The sequence below is a fragment of the Gorilla gorilla genome, chromosome 5 (assembly GCF_029281585.2).
Source record: "Gorilla gorilla gorilla isolate KB3781 chromosome 5, NHGRI_mGorGor1-v2.1_pri, whole genome shotgun sequence".
NCBI lineage: Eukaryota > Metazoa > Chordata > Mammalia > Primates > Hominidae > Gorilla > Gorilla gorilla.
In genome coordinates this window covers 133,401,148-133,418,213 of record NC_073229.2, presented here as the reverse complement: position 1 = coordinate 133,418,213, position 17,066 = coordinate 133,401,148, and the positions used below count along the sequence as shown (strand labels likewise).

Sequence of the window (17,066 nt, the reverse complement as noted above, 5' to 3'; positions counted from 1 at the left end):
AGTCTGAGCCAGACAGCCAAGGGAAGTAAAGGCAACTGACTTCAGACAATTTTAAGAAGCAAAAGAGAAATCTTTTTGTTAAATAGTTGACTACATGGAAAAAATTTCAACCAGGTGGCAACAATCCTTTGTCTCTTGTTTGCTTCAAGCCATTAGCGTTTCCCTAGAGGACATACAATATGATGGTTTCTTTCAGTGTCCTAAAAATAATCACACTTTTTAAAAAATAAACACAATTTTATACATTAATGTCAAAAAGATATATCATTAGTTCTTCTTTCACTACAAATAAACTTCGCGATCTAATGAAAACTAAGGTCATCAATTCCTTGTGGACTATTAACTCTAATTAGGGGCGGAAATCTCTCTTTAAGACCATAGTTATACTGGGATTTCAGCAATGCAAATGAGCTTACAAATAAGTCTGCTGTACATGCTGGCCTAGAAAACACAGATTCCAGATCTGCAATGGAAGGAAAACACTATTTTCATTTCTGGCCTGTGTTTTCCATCCTCTTCTCACATGTAGTCTTTTAAAACCCAACTACACTCACCTGCTGGTTGAGGATGCCCCTCACTAACTGCAGGTGAAGCCTCAGGCAGGTGCATTCCTCTTGGAAGGCCTTAATGAAATAGGGGTGGCTGAGATCAAACCTCGGGCGCCGGTGCATGATGTCCGTCATCACTTGTGCTAAAGCAAACCTCTCCTCAGGGTCCAACGTGTGCTGGTAGGCTTCAAAGTAACTGTCAAGAAGCTGCAAATAAGGTTGGTAGTCAGGGATCAGCAGAGGCAGCCTTGGGGCCCAGCAAAGCGACGGGAGGCCCCATCATACTGTGGGCAGATGCAGTACCAATACAATGCAGTGCAGCTAGTAAACCTACAGACAGAGTTAGAGAGGGAAAGGGAAAGAACACATGCTTTGGAGCCAGAACTAGACTTGAGTTTGAGTTCCTGCTTCCATCCCCTCTTCCTCTGGTCTCCACAAATAAAAAGGGGGTTATGTAATTATCATATATAATAATTATTAGCTCCAATGAGACAACACATTAAGACACTTAAATGTATTTATCTCCAACACCTTTCTCCAAGGACTCATTCTCCTTCTTCCATTTTATTCCATCACCAAAGCTAGGTAGGTGGTCGCCTGACTTCTACAGTCTCAGCCCCACTTCTGACTCCTCCTCTTTAATAGTTTGTTCATACTTCACCTACACAAAAATGATACAGGTGGTAGAATGGAAGGCTGAGGGTAAATGTGCTTCCTATATACAAAGTGATTTATCCCAGACTGAACTCCTCTAGGTTGGGCCTTATAAACAGAACTCTCCAAGACATCAAGTGTCCAAAACCCCAGTGGAGCATCTGTTTTAGTGGAGTTCACAAGTCTTTTCTAAAAACCCAGAAAAGCTTCCAGACACTAACTGCTGAAGAGGGTTCTTAGTGTGGGAATTCAGAAAGAGATGCCTGTTGATTTTGCTTTTACATTTGTCTGTGAGCTTAAGGAATTTCTGTTCTGTGTGTAAATTCTATTTGTGTGTGATTAATCATGACAGAAAATGCTCTTCAGAGATCACTGGGTTGGAATTCCCAATTCGGACCCTAGGGCAAGATAAGTAGCTCTGACGTGTACAGTACATAATAAATCCCTTCTCCTGTTAATCTGTCTTTTGTCAGTTTCATTTTCAGGGCCCAGGCACTCAATCTAAGAAGGCAGAGGAAAAAGTTTTTCCTCCTCTACACAAAAGAGTTGAACCCTTGAGAATGAATAGCACACTAGGAATCAAATACTGCTTTATTAAAAGATACTTTATTATGGAGACCCAATGCTAAGGCTCAAGGAGGAAGAGCCTGAAGCACTTTATTCAGCACCTGGTTTTGTAGGATATCCTTTGGGTATAAGGGACCTTGGATCAACCTTAGTATGAAAAGGGAAACACCAAAGGAAACTAAAAGCTCAGGTCACAGAGATGCTCCACAAGTCAGAAACTCACACATCAAGAGTGCAAAGTGAGGGAAGGTGGAGACCATCCTTGCCTTTAAATGAGCCCTAGGGAAAATGAGGCCAGCTGAGTGATCTTGGTTACCTTGTTCCATCCACCAACCTCTGCTCTATAATAACGCTCAATTATTACATAGCAGAAGACAACACAGAAATGAAGGAAGAATGACTGGATGGGGGTAAGAAGGGTGTCCCTCAGTAGCCCCAGGTGAAGATTAGGAAAGAAACAATTACTTCCCTAACTCATTCTGGACTCACTTGAACCTTTTTTAGCTGGGCCAGGGCAATCCCAGAAGCTGATTTATCGTATTTATACTTCCTTGACCTGTTTTTGCACAAAGAGTCCAATTGTTTGGTTATTTAGCAGGAGGAGTTTGTGGGGAGTTGGGGGTGGAGGAAAGGTTCTGGGTGGTGATTCCAACCTGATGATACCAGATTGCAGAGGCCCATGCTAAATTGCCATTTTATTGTTGTTGATAGGGCTGTCAGATTTAGCAAGTAAAAATATAGAACATTTAGTCAAATTTGAATTTCAAAGAAAAATACTTTTTTAGTATAAGTATGTCCCAAATATTGCACTATTTTTTCTGGTAAACCTAACTGTGGGGAAAGAAAGTGTGGCTCTCTTTTTAAATTGATGAAGCTTCTTCAAGCTTTGTGCTCAACCTCGAGAGGCTCTCAGACTGTTGCATAATTTTATTATGAATTCTTTCCCAACAGGGATGGGGCCAAGATCTTTCTGCCTCATGGGTTCTATTTATTATCTGTTTGCTAACTGGCCCATTTCCATTTCAACTCTGGGCTGGTATTTGTCTAAGAAGTCTTCCCAGTCTGTCAAATGTCACCTGTGTGTGTCAAGGGCCAACTCTCAGGCAAGAAAATATGTGATGCACGCTGATGGTAAGCACAAAATATTGGAGAAAATGGGAAAATAGACAAAATAAATAGTCTCAAACCTTACTGTGTTTATATTCTTTTTACTTCAAATTTTTTATTTCTGGGATTTAAAAAACTCCTAAGATAGTATTTTAGGTCAAATGAAAGTGCAAAACAGAAAATCTTTGCTAGACCCAACTTAGCACAGGAAATTTTCTTTTTGGCTTTTCTAAGGAATGATCTTTTTATCCAGTACATGTGTCCTTCAGTAGCTGTAGAAAGACTTAGCAGATGGTACAGTGTCACTTAGGAGCTGGTACAGCTGATAACTGACTTTTCTAAGAATCCCTTGATCTACCTAAGTTTCTACCAGCTCTAATTTTATGAGCCTTCATACATAATATGGTTATTTTAAGGATTTAAAAGAACCCAATATGTTCAAGCAATTCTTAACCCTAGTGATACCAATATATTTAACAATCAAAAACAGCTGAGGAAACTTGGCTGTAGAAATAGTACCAGGGAAAATCAACTACTTTAGATAGAAATCTGGCTTATCCATTAAAAATAGGCTCTTTTGACAAAATTTCTGACTTGGCCATATTTTACACTTTTCGCACTGATAGCTCAGTTTCTACAGGGAATTTATTCTCAGGATAGAAATGAGGGAGATATTTTCACCAAATGTTTTTAAGTCAAAATAGTTTCATTTACCATAGAAGGAACTAGTGGACAATCCCGACACCTTACCACAGAATGAATCCTAAGATGAAGTGTGGAGAAAATGGTTCGTTTTTCAGTCTTCTCTGCCTTCCTCCTCTTCTATTGCCATTGAGTCCTGCCGGGTGCCTCCAAAGGAGGCCCAGAGGCATTGAAAGGGAAGGTAGGGAGAGAGAGTACAGAAAGTGGGGGTGCTGTTTAAAATTCATGCCTAGGCCGGGCGCGATGGCTCACGCCTGTAATCCCAGCACTTTGGGAGCCCGAGGTGGGCGGATCACGAGGTCAGGACATTGAGACCATCCTGGCTAACATGGTGAAATCTTGTCTCTACTAAAAAATAAAAAAAAAAAAATTAGCCGGGCATGGTGGCACACGCCTGTAGTCCCAGCTACTTGGGAGGCTGAGGCAGGAGAATGGCGTGAGCCCGGGAGGCGGAGCTTGCAGTGAGCCCAGATTGTGCCACTGAACTCCAGCCTGGGCGACAGAGGGAGACTCCGTCTCAAAAAAAAAAAAAAAATTCACGCCTGGACGGATAAACTTGTTGAGTTTAAGGATCCTGTCTTATTTATATTTCATACAGCCATTCCATTACTACACTGTGCATCTAAATCTCTCACTCAGTTGGTTAAGGTTCTGATGGGCAGATTAAGCCTCCAGACAAAGGCTGTAGAGGCCAGTTATCATTGAAAAGAGGAACATTTTTTCAAAGTCCAAGGCTTGCACTATTTAAGCCCAGCCAATTGTTTTCCAAAGGGTGGGTGACCTACATCTCTAGGAGTAACAGACCAACCAGAGAGTAAATGAAATGGTGAAGCATCTATTCTACTAGAAAAACAATTCCAAGAAAACACTGCCATTTCCCCATCTTCTGACCACATCATAGTGCACTATAACCTGCTTTCCACCCCTACCATGCCCCTGAAAGAGTCCTGCGATGCTGCCAATGACCACCTGACCAAGCTGCTTGGTTTTTAGGAGTTCCTTTCTTGACGTTTCACAGAACTCCACAAGTAACCACCCCCTCCTAATTAAAACTTATTTTTCTGTTGGTTCTCACAATACTATTTCTTCCTTGTTTCTCTGGTCTATTTAGTTTCACTGCTTCTTGTTTCATGACCTGCCCCTTAAATGTAGGTATATTACTCAGGGTTCGGGTGTGGTGGCTCATGCCTGTAATCCCAGCATTTTGGGAGGCCAGGGCAGGTGGATCACTTGAGGTCAGGAGTTTGAGACCAGCCTGGCCAAAATGGTGAAACCCTGTCTCTACTAAAAATACAAAACATTAGCTGGGCATGGTGGCGGGCACCTGTAATCCCAGCTACTCAGGAGGCTGAGGCATGAGAATCACCTGAACCTAGGAGGCAAAGGTTACAGTGAGCTGAGATCGTGCCACTGCACTCCAGTCTAGGTGACAGAGCAAGATACTATCTCAAAAAGAAAAAAAAAAGTAGGTACATTACTTAGGGCTTCATTTCAGACACCTCTAGCTTCTCCCAGTTGTTTTGATTCATCATTGTGGTTCAACCTCTGCATTCATACCTCAGCTCATACCTGTTCCTGAGCTTCAAACCTGTAGCTCCCCACAAAACATTCACACCTGAGTTTCAGCAAACCCCCTCAAATGCCTTGTTGTCCTAGGGCCTACGTTATTTTCCCGTCTAAAGACACTCTTCCTCTTCCTGGGTTCAGTTTCAGTTAATAGCCTCCTCCCTAATCCTCAGGAAGTTGTTTTAATTCCACCCTTACTCTCTCGCCCCAACTTCCAGATCCAGTCTTCAAATCCTGCCATTTCCACTTCTGCAAAGTATTCTCAGGTCTGTTCCTCCTTCCTATTCTCACCGCCTCTCTGCCTTTCTATTCTTCTATTGTCATTGTATGTTCCCTCCTAATTTTTCAGGTCACTGTTGCAATAACTGCACTTCTTTTCTCAGGGGCTCTCTATTCCAATCCATTCTCTCACTTACACCCAAGATAGCTGTTAAAAACACAGCTATGATCATATTTCTCTCTATGGAAACTCACTAATCGCTCTTCTTTGTTTGTAAGACAAACTCTAAAATAATATAACTAGTAGGTCTTTTACAGGCTGCACCCAAAACACATGTGTGGCTTGTTGCCACCCATCATGCCTTTACATCCCAGCCATAACAGTCTTCCTACCATCCTCCAAGAAGGTAAGATTTTATTTCTCAAAATAAAATCCTCCAAGCTGGTCCTTCCCATTTACATTGCCCTGACATTCTAATGCCATTTCGTCTGCTTAAGAATCTTTTCTTCCCTGCCAGACAATATCTTACTTATGTTTTAGTATCAAGATTAAATATCTATTCCTCTGGAAAGGCTTTCTAGCATTTCTTCATCGGACAGTGCTCCCCTCCCCCAGGACAAATCTCTCTCTCTGCAGAGTCCCCATGACTCATGAATGTATTCAATTATAAGTTGTTAGTAACTACGTTATAATTTTTGCTTGGAGATTGAATCAACTTTTATAGATGATAAATTCCTTAAAGATAAAGATCATTTTCACTTAGTTATCTATAGGTCCCTGAATGCCTGGAACAGTCCCTGGTGGAGTAAATACTTCATATTTGATAAGTAAATGCCTAACAATTGGTGATTATTAGAAGGGCTGATAATCCATGCTAAGGGCACAAATGAAGAACAGTAAACCTGCAGTGTTTCATTCATTATTGGGATATGAACCATTCGTGATACAGTGATGATTTAGTAACTTGCTGTTTCATTGCTTTAAACTCACCCTCATAACATTGCACTCAGCACCCTGTCCAATTGCTTTCACCTACCCACACGTGGCATACGCTTCTAAAGGCCATGATCAGGTCAATTTGTCTGTAATTAGCAAAGTGAGCATTGTCCCTGTGACTGCACAATGAGCATGAATGAAATCATCATTCATTCTCACTAAAAGCATACATATTATAAGAAGGAATTACATAGCCCTCTAACAAATAATACCTGTAAGATAAAGAAGTATCTTTCACATTTTGTTTTTTGTGATGAACCTCAGTAAAGAAAATAAAATGTATTACATCCTTATAATTAGCTGGGATTATTTAAATAAAATAATTATTCTCTTGGTTGAGAGCTTTTCTAAAAGTCTAACTGGGTTTTACAAAAACAAACAAAAAACAGAAAAAAGACTGGATTTTGTAAGAACGTTTTTTTAGCAGACATTTTGTCTCCTAGGCAAGAATACCTGGCACTTGTTTTCCAGAAGAGCTGCTTCCCAAGTCCACGTGTCATACAGCACAGCAAATCTGTCCACACCTGCATGGGCCCATCCCCAGTCCTGGCCACTCTTTGGTTGGCTGCCCACTTTGTGACCTGGGAGAAAAGAGGGTGAGAATGTTTAGAGACAGGCCTTCCAAGGAACCTGTTCCAATTAGAAATGTGCCCCTTGGATTATCAGCTCCATCTCAGAAACAGAAATACTGAATCAGTCCCTGGGACGAAGCCTGACTTCATACTTGTTGACTTCTAAGTCAACAGGAGCTTTTGTTTTTATTTTTAAAATTCAGTTTCAAAGACTAATCTTAGAAATAGAGTCAAAATTTAGTTAACAAGAAATCTATGCTAAAATGTCCTTAAACCCACAATTTAAAGGCAAAGTATACATTTCTCCTTCTCTAAAAACAAACCCCTGGGGGTTTAACAACAAACTTAGTTTGACTTGCTATTTCCATCATTGTGAACCAAGTCGAAAATTTTCAGAAACGTTTCCAAGATATTCCTTAATTATGTTAATTACTAACTTAAATCAATGAAGTTAATTTTCATTATTCAGCTGATTTTTTTTAACTTTGTTAACGTTACTTTTCACTACTGGTATTATTATTGCTTTAAATTTTTAACTATTGTATTTCAGAATTAAATATTCAAAGATAAGATACTTTCATGTGCTGAAATTTAAGCTCAATAATTATCACATATCTAATGGGTACTAAGCAAGAGAAAGATGATCAAGAACTTCCGTAGCAACAGTTGGGAAATCATTTCACAATAGATGACTATACATTTACCAGCTCAATTGAAAGATGCCCATGTGGTTAAATGACTACTGACTAAGTGTCTCAGTCCAGTTAAATTCTTAGCAGCTAGAAATAGTCGCATGCTATTATAAATTAATATGGACCAAATGGTGCATTGGTATGTAGGATAACCAGTAAAGATAAAAGCTAAGGGCTGAAATTAAATACCCTGGAATGTTGGATGCCATTATTGCGTCCTATGATTCAGATACCAATGGCAAAGACAGGACAAAGGGTTCAATCCTATATCAGATTAATTCTGTCTAGGATCTGAAAAGTTAGTTGTCAAACTTTCTTTGAGCAGCATTTTGTAACAATATGAATGTGAATTATCTTTAATTACAGTCTACACATATTACAAAATAGCAGAAACCCTGATTAAGTTTCCCTTTAGGTATTGCAATGTGTCTAGAAATTCTAAGCTCTTTGCAAGTGTAATTCCAATGCTGTCATAGTATCCCAAAAGAATATTCTTACCTCATCCATTTCTAAAATTGGATCAATTTGAGTGATGCCAAAAGGAAGAGAAAATACAGGTTATGGGTTACTTGATTACCCTGAGTAATGATTTCTTCCTCTGGGGCTTGTCTGGCATTTTCCTAGCCAGATGTTCTTGCATCCTAGTGGTTTCCTGTTAGGAACCCAGGGCTGTCTCTGCTGCTAAATGCAGTTTCCTCAAGGTCTACCACTTAGAAAAGTCATTTGTTTCACTTGCTTACTTTCCTTCCTTCAGGGTCCTGCACCACATCCCCTGCACCCAGTGGGTGATGCAGAAATGCCCCTGGGAGTAAAATCCCAATTCTTGGCTTAAGCCTGTTTTAGTCAGAAACCACCCAATTTAGCGTGCAGGTCACCAGAGTGGGTAGAGGGTCAGAGGTCAGGTCTTCGGCCCTGAGAAGTGAAAATGCAGGGGCCGTGCTGTCCCTTGTACCTCAGGAGAGCAAGGAAGAAACTGGGCCTTCCCTGGCAGGGCTTCCTGCTCCTGCTTCTGTCTCCACTAGGCTTTCCCAGAAGGCAGCACCTGCTCCTCAATCAAAGCACCTGCCTCGCACCCCTCCGGCCCCCTCAAGCCCACGATCTGCCTCTGAGTGTCGTACTAGGATTTTTATTGCTTAAAGTGTCTTAATTCTTTGTTCCCTGACACACAAGCCCTCTAGCTATTGAAGGGGAGATCATGAGAAACCTTCCAGGGAACCAGAGCACAGAATGACTGTTAGTTGTTTTTTCAAGTCTATATAAACATTTCAACAGATCACAAAGAAAACATTTATCTCTTCGGTCCTTGCAAGAGAAGTCAAAGGAACTTTTGTTTCTTATCAAGAGCCTGGACATCTTTGTCTGTCGTAACTGGAAAGAGCCTGTTGTACTGAAATCCTGTCATCATGGTGGATTTGATCTTCAGTGGCCAAACATGAAGAATTAAAAGCATAATTCTTGACTGAACTGGTGGGTGGGTTGAACTTTAGGAGTACATGGGTGGTCATTCCTGGTGCACATATCAGTGTGACATGAGCCCTGGAGCATGTCGTCCCTCTCAGCCCTGCTCCTTTCTGTCTCCTGGGGCCCAGTGACTGAGGCCTTACGCTAGAACTGTGTATCATCGAACTCGCCATTATAAAGGAAACTTCCTGCTGCAACAACAACAACAACAAAAAAAAAAAAAAAAAAAAAAGAAAGAAAGAAAGAAAAGAAACGCCCCTGGTCAACAAACAGAGTCTGAACCACAGCAAGAATTACAATCCCGCCCTGAAAGAGTAGTCACCATCTCTATCAGAAGCGGGGCTTGAGCTGGAAACAGAACTGTGTCTCTCCTAAAGTGAATGCATTTTAGGGGTGGGGGAAGTGTGTGCTTACTGAGTTTTCACATACTATTGGATATGTGTTTATATTTTGGGGTGGAGAGTATTAAAAAGGAGCCCTTAGTGTTTTTTGTTTATTTAGGCAGTTGATTTTTTTTTTTTTTAATCTGACTTCTCACCCCTTTCTTTCTCAATGTAATGGCCAGCCACAAGCAGTAACTCTGCCTCTAGTTCCTTGAAATCACTCAAGGCTTCCTCATACATGACATGCACCCCTTGCTGGTCCTGGGTGTGGATACAGCCGGCTTCTGTGCTGTAGTAGTCATCCTGGTTCTCCACTTCCGAGAACTCCATGAATTGGACGCTGTGGACCTGGAGAAAGAAAGCCAAGCCCAGATGTTACTGGAAAAAGGAGAGCTATATTTTGCCATCCCACATGGACAAGCAGCAGGCTTCTGCTCCCACACAGCGGGCTGCCAGTATGAAGCTGTAAATATTCTGAATGTATAAAAAGCTGTATGCAGAAAACATATTAACAAAGAATGTTGGCAGGAAGAGGTAGTTCCTGAGGTGGATAACTAGCTGACTAGTTTGTTTTTCTGACAAATTCAGTAGCAACTGGAGAAAGGTAGGAAATAGAGCCTAGAGTGGTCTCTGGAGTCAGAATGCCTGGGTTCAGGCTCTGGCTCTGCCAGGATCTCACCCTGGGCAGGTCATTCAGCTATTCCCAGCCTCCGTTTCCTCATCTGTAACATGGGGACTGTGGAGACACTATAGACTATGTTAGCTGCCAGGAGTATGTGACTGTATGAGTGTAAGGCACTTGGAATCCTTAAATGTTAGGTTAAAACTATTTTTCTTGTAATTCTATAAGTACTTCTAAAATGTGTTAGCACAGTTTCATGGCTTAGTAATGTACTAAGTTGAATAGTGTCCCCCAAAATTCATGTCTACCTGGAACCTGTGAATGAGAACTTATTTGAAAATAGGGTCTTTGCAGATGTAATCAAGTTAAGATGAAGTCATACTGGATGAGGGTGGGCCTAATTCAATGACTGTGATCCTTACGAAATTTGGAGACAGACACGTAGGGGAGAAGGCCATGTGAAGACGGAGGCAGAGACTAGGGTGAGTCAAGGAATGCCAAGGATTGCCAAGGGTTGCCAGCAACTACCAGGAGCTGAAAGAGGCGAGGAACTATCACCTCTAGAACCTTCAGAGAAAGCACGGTCCTGCTGACACCTGGATTTTGGATTTGTGGCTCCAGACTGTGAGAGAATAAATTTCTGTCATTGTGAGACACAGTTGGTGGTACTTTGTTTTGGTAATCCTAGGAATCGAATACAAGTAAGAAGTATTTCAATCATAATGTTATTTTTCTTAGAAAACTGAGTATCTGCTGCTTCCTGAGAATCGTTATTTTAATAATAATTTTCACAATTTCCAACCTCCACTCTCCTCAAGCCTCGGAATCCCTCCCTCCCAGGCGTAGTCTCCTCTTACTCCCAGGAGGAGCTCCTCTGCGCGCCACTCTCCGCCACCTCCCCAGGGCTCACATCGCTCCCCTCCTCCTTCCTCCGCACAGTGGAGGACAGTGTTGCCCCCCTTCTCTAGGGCCGCTGCCTCCCACCTCAGCAGCATCCCTGCTCCTTCATGGATATCCCACTCCTCTCCGCTGGACTCTTGACACTGAAATGTGCACACGTCCCTCTCATTGTGAAACTTCCTCACACCCTTCCCCAGGTTCCACTGTGTGGCTCTCCTCCCCCTCACTGTCCAATCTCCCAAGATGTTATCTACAATCTCCATTTCTATTTCTTCACCTCCCACTCTTCAACCCATTCCCATCTGGCCCTTGGCTCCACCGAGCCACCCAAACCACCCTCGCTAAGACCAACAATGACCACTGCTCTACATGCAACAAACTTTCTTTCATCATCTTATGTAATCTCTCAGGAGCATCTGATATAATTTAGTGCTTCCTGATTCTTGACTCACTCTCTTCTCTGGGCATCTGGGACTCCACGTTTTCCCTGATTTTGCCTAGTTTCCGGTCATTCTGTCTGACACTGTGAAGTGTATTTATTTTTCTCTACCAAGTCATTAAATGATGGCCACTCTCAAGCCGCCTCCTAGGACCTCCTCTTTTCCTCCTCTGTTCCTTCCCTAGGAGGTGGCAGACATTTTCATAGCTGAGATTACCACCTTTAGACCATTTGCTCCCCAGTTTATGCCTCCAATCCAGACCCCCTAGAGCTCCAGACCCGCACATCCAATTACCTATTTGGCAACTGCTCCTGGGCATCTCAAAGCCCCCTCAATTTTAACAATGATCAAATCATTAAATCTTCCCCCGCAAACCCAGGCTATCTCCAGCCGATTTTACTAAATAGCACCATCACCCATCCACTTCCTCTAGCAAGAATCATTCATGACATCTCTTTCTGCCTCGCCCTACTTGTCCAATCTATCACCAAGTTCTGTTAGTTTTACTTCCTGTCTCTCAAATACATCCACTTCTGATATAGGAGGTGGGTCAGGGAAGTGCTGAGTAGAGAAGGGTGAGGGTTCCACCCTTGGGCCTATGCCCTCAGACCTAAGGGAGAACAGGTACTCCTGCTTTTGTGCCCGAATGTTGCATTTTCCAAGACCACTCTGGCCCACCATCCTGTGCCCATATAAACCTGAGACCTTAGCGGGCACACACGCAAGAAGCTGAATGTTGAGAGGAACAGAGGAACAGAGCAGCAGAGAGAGGCAGAGAGCGGTGGAGAGCAGCAGAGAGCAGCAGAGCAGCACAACAGAGAAGGAGGGAAGAGGCCTCTGAACGTCCAGAGGAGTTCTGCCGAAAACAGCTGAACTTCAGAAGATTATCTCCCCCACCCCTCCACCTCTAGCTCCCCATCCATCTCACTGAGAGCCACCTCCACCACTCAATAAAACCTTGCATTCATCCTTCAAGCCTGCGTGTGATCCGATTCTTCCGGGACACTGGGCAAGAGCTCGGGATACAGAAGGCTGTCGCACTGGCCCTCTGCCCTTGTGATAAGGCAGAGGGTCCATTGAGCTGATTAGCACTCAAGCCATCTGCAGACAGCAAAGCTGAAAGGGCTTTGTAACACTGGGGTTGCAGGCACCCACCGCTAGACACTAAGCGGCGCTGAGAGCACAAAGCACTTGACCTGGCCTCTGCACCTGCCTGTCTGCATGCTCCTCCTTGGGGTTTGAGTGGCAGGGCCATGAAACAGGCAAGCCACATCCCTGTCACACATTCTACGAGGGGAAAGCAGGGAACTCTCCCGTTTCACTTCTTCCCATCTCCACTACCCACTACCCTAGTCCAAGCTATTATATTTCATGAGGACTAGTCTAGGAGCTTCTAAACTGGCCTAGCCTCTTAAATGGTCTATCCATGACTCCTCTGGCCTGGGCTTTCCCTCCTCTCCATTTTACTCACTGCTGGCTGGGGAACTTTTACAAATGCAATTCTGATTGTGTAATTCCCCCTTCCCCCTTTTCTATCCCTAAGAGGCTTCCCATGGGCCACAGAATAAAGCAAAACTCCTTAATAGGGCCATACAATCTGGCCCATGCCTATCCCTCTAGTCCAGTGTTTTTCAGCTGAGAGTGATTTTGCCCTCCAGAGGACATTTGGCCATGTCTGGAGATACTTCTGGTTGTCATGACTTAGTGGGAGGTACTGCTGGCATCTGGGTAGAGGCCAGGGATGCTGCTAAATATCCTGTAATGGACAGGAGAGCCTCTCACAACAAAGAATTATCAGGCCCCAAAAATCAATAGTGCCAAGGCTGAGAAACTCAGAGCTAAGTTCCATTGTGCATCACCTTCCACCTCGTGTCTGTGCCCCAACCACTCCTGTCTTTTGGTTTCTTATGGGTGCCATGATCCCTCTGGCCACAGGCCCTTTGCACAGGCTGTCCCCACTCTGTGGAAAGGTCTCCCTCTCCTTTTTACCTAATTAAAGACTTTTCATTTTCCAACCTCAGCTCAATCGTCACTTCCTTAAAACCCTCCTGCCCCAGCCTCCCTATAGTACCAAGGAGCTCTCAGTCTCTCTTTTGAGGAACTTGATGTCCCTGTTTTACATTCATCTGTGTGATTTTTGACCAATATTTATCTCACCCACTGGATTACAAAGTACTGTAAGGAACATGTCTATTTTTGTTCATCATTTTATTCTCATTGCCTAGCACAGGGCCTAACACATAGTAGGTGCTTAGAAAATATCTGTTAAATAAAAGAATGTATGAATGGTTTTTATATTTGTGCATATAGGTTTCTTTGAGTCTATGATTTGTAATCTCTACTTTTAACATATGCCTGTGCTTTTAACATATGCCCATCAAAAATCCTGTGTTTTGCCTTCATAGATTCTGATCTCATGTCACCACAGCCTAATACATACATTCTATATGGGGGGATAATGCCCAGGTGGAAAGTGGTTCTTGGAGGACAAAAAAAATCTTATTCTTTTTATATATGAAGCACAGATACACACATTGCACATAAGCAAATCTATGGCATATCTCTGGTGTTAACATTTCTTTGTAGGGGGAGAGTAGGGGAAAAAAAAAAGTTGAAAAAGGTTATTTGTTGGGGAAGCCATAATGGAAAAGAGGTTAAAAAACACTGGCCTAGATATCTATCATCTCTCTCTCTCTCTCTCTCTCTCTCTCTCTCTCCTATCTATAGATCTATCTATCTATTCTTATTATTGTAAAATACACATAACATAAAATTTACCATCTTATTTTTTCATGTACAATTTAGTGACATTAAGTACATTCATGTTGTTGTGCAACTATCACCACCCATCTCCAGAATTATTTTCATCTTGCAAAACTGAAAATCTGTACCCACCCAACAAGAATTCCCCATTTTTCCATCCTCTGAGCCCCTGGCAACCACCGTTCTACTTTCTGTCTCTATGAATTTGACTACTCTAGGTGTCTCATGTAATGTCCTTTTGTGACTGGCCTATTTTACTTAGCATAATCCCATTGAGATTCATACATGTTACAGCATGTGTCAGAATTTCCTTCCGGTTTCAGGCTGAATTATATCCCATAATGACTATGGAACTATCACATTTTGTTTCATCTGTTGATAGACACTTGAGTTGCTTCCACCTTTTGGCTATTATGGATAATGCTGCTATAAACATAGGTGTACAAATATCTTTTTGAACCCCTGCTTTCAATTCTTTTGAGCATATACCCAGAAGTAAAATTTCTGGATAATATAGTAATTCTATTTTAAATGTTTGAGGAATCTGCATACTGTTTTTCATAGTAGTTACACCATTTAACATTTCTACCAACAGTGCACAAGGGTTCCAGTTTTTCCACATCCTCACCAACACTTGTTATTTTCTGGGGTTTTTTTTTTTTTTTTTTTTTGAGACGGAGTCTTGCTCTGTCACCAGGCTGGAGTGCAGTGGCATGATCTCAGCTCACTGCAACCTCTAACTCCCTGGTTCAAGCGATTCTCCTGCCTCAGCCTCCAGAGTAGCTGGGATCACAGGCACATGCCACCATGCCCAGCTAATTTTTGTATTTTTTGTAGAGACAAGGTTTCACCATGTTGGCCAGGTTGGTCTCGAACTCCTGACCTCAGGCGATCTGCCCGCCTCAGCCTCCCAAAGTGCTGGGATTACAGGTGTGAGCCACAGCGTCCGGCCTATTTTCTGTTTTTAAATATATATATAGTATATTTTTATATTTTAAGAAAAACAATCTGATTTTCTTAGTTGTTACTCATGAGTCATTTAAGCTATGGAACCACTGGCTCCCAATCTTTCATCTTACATCTATTAACTCTTATAAAAACTTTGCTAAGTAATCAGTTGTATAGAATCCATTTATCTATAAATTTTAAGCAATCATATCCTGGCTGTCTGAAGACCTATCAATTGTTTTGTTTATGTGGCATTGCCTATAGTACTACAGGAACACTCCTGGAATCTTAACAAACAGGACAGATTATCATCTGCTTAGATGGTTAATTGCCAATATCAGAAAGATGGATGGGGTCGCTCTTTGGGTCCCTTCACTTCTATGACTGTATAATTAGTTTTTATGGGCTGTTTCTTAACCATTCAAGCAGAAACATAGAAACCTCCCAATAAGTAAATGTGAGCATTTCTAAATAATAGTTATAGTTCATAATATTTCATCAAAAGGATACTTCATAGTTCATCATTCCTCTTGCAGCGTTTTTCATTTTGCTTTGCTTTTTGCTATGCTTTAAGCATACAACTTTTTTTTTTTTTTTTTTTTTTTTTTGAGGCGGAGTCTTGCTCTGTCACCAGGCTGGAGTGCTGTGGCACAATCTTGGCTCACCACAACCTCTGCCTCCCAGGTTCAAGCAATTCTCCTGCCTCAGCCTCCCAAGTAGCTGGGATTACAGGCACGCACCACCACCACGCCCAGCTAATTTTTGTATTTTTAGTAGAGACGGGGTTTCACCATGTTGGCCAGGATGGTCTCGATCTCCTGACCTCATGATCCACCTGCCTCAGCCTCCCAAAGTGCTGGGATTACAGGCGTGAGCCACCGCACCTGGCACAACTTTTTAATAATTAGTAGCTTCCTTTGACTAGAATTCCAAAAATGAAATTATCTTTTTTTTTTTTAAATGGTGTCTCACTCTGTTACCCAGGCTGGAGTGCAGAGGTGCAACCTTGGCTCACTGCAACCTCCACCTCCTGGGTTCAAGCTACTCTGCCTCAGCCTTCTGAATAACTAGGATTACAGGCATGCACCACCATGCCTGGCTAATTTTTTGTAGTTTTGGTAGAGATGGGGTTTCACCATGTTGGTCAGGCTGGTCTTGAACTCCTGACCTCAAGTGATCCACCTGCCTCAGCCTCCCAAAGTGCTGGGATTACAGGCGTGAGCCACTGTGTCCAACCTGAAATTATGATTTCTTACAAAATGATTGGTACCAGTGGAAAATAGAAAAGATGCGGAGAAAATGACATGTTCCATAAAAAAATTAAACAGCTAAGATATATAAATTACCATGTTGGCTTCTATTAGCATTTAGCTCCTGTCTCTTGTTATGTAAAATGAGCTTGCCTTTGAGGAAAAAAGAAACAACTTAACGTGTTATGCTTTATTCACTTTATTGGAAAAGACCTTTCCCAAAGTTCTTGTACAGAAGAATTTTATAAGACTTTCAGGCAATGGCAATTGGATTAAGTTCTGAAGCTGATGAAAAGCAATAGTATTGTCAAGATGCCAACTTTAATGCCATCATCTATATTAGTGGTCGTTTTTCCACTCTTCCCATCCACATCCCATTGTCCAAACCCTTTATATAGGCATACATATTCCTTCTCTTTCTGCCATAATTTGCTGTCTTCCTTCCTCAGTCCCATGTCTATGAAATACATGCTTATGCCACAGGAGATACACTTTAAAGACCAGATGACCAAATTGCCTCAGTTACTTTAATGTTTCTTTATTTCCTGTTTATTTTCATTTTTTCCACAGTCATGTGGAAGACCCTCCCTCTAATGGTTTTGTGGCCTAGAGAGTTGATCCTTCAATATTATGTTTGGAGGAGTGGCAGAAGGAAGAGGGCAATAATTATCTGTT

General features: G+C 42.1%; 1 protein-coding gene across 1 annotated transcript in view; it reads right to left on the bottom strand.

Moving 5' to 3' along the window:
• Positions 1 to 17,066, bottom strand: part of LOC129534260 (uncharacterized) — a 37,692-nt gene that overhangs the window by 15,108 nt on the left and 5,518 nt on the right. Inside the window, exons 4-6 of the mRNA XM_063707171.1 lie at positions 9,624 to 9,816; positions 6,814 to 6,941; positions 555 to 755 (exon numbers count right to left, since the gene is read on the bottom strand). Of these exons, the coding sequence (XP_063563241.1) occupies positions 555 to 755; positions 6,814 to 6,941; positions 9,624 to 9,816 (522 nt within the window). The remainder of the gene's footprint in view (positions 1 to 554; positions 756 to 6,813; positions 6,942 to 9,623; positions 9,817 to 17,066) is intronic.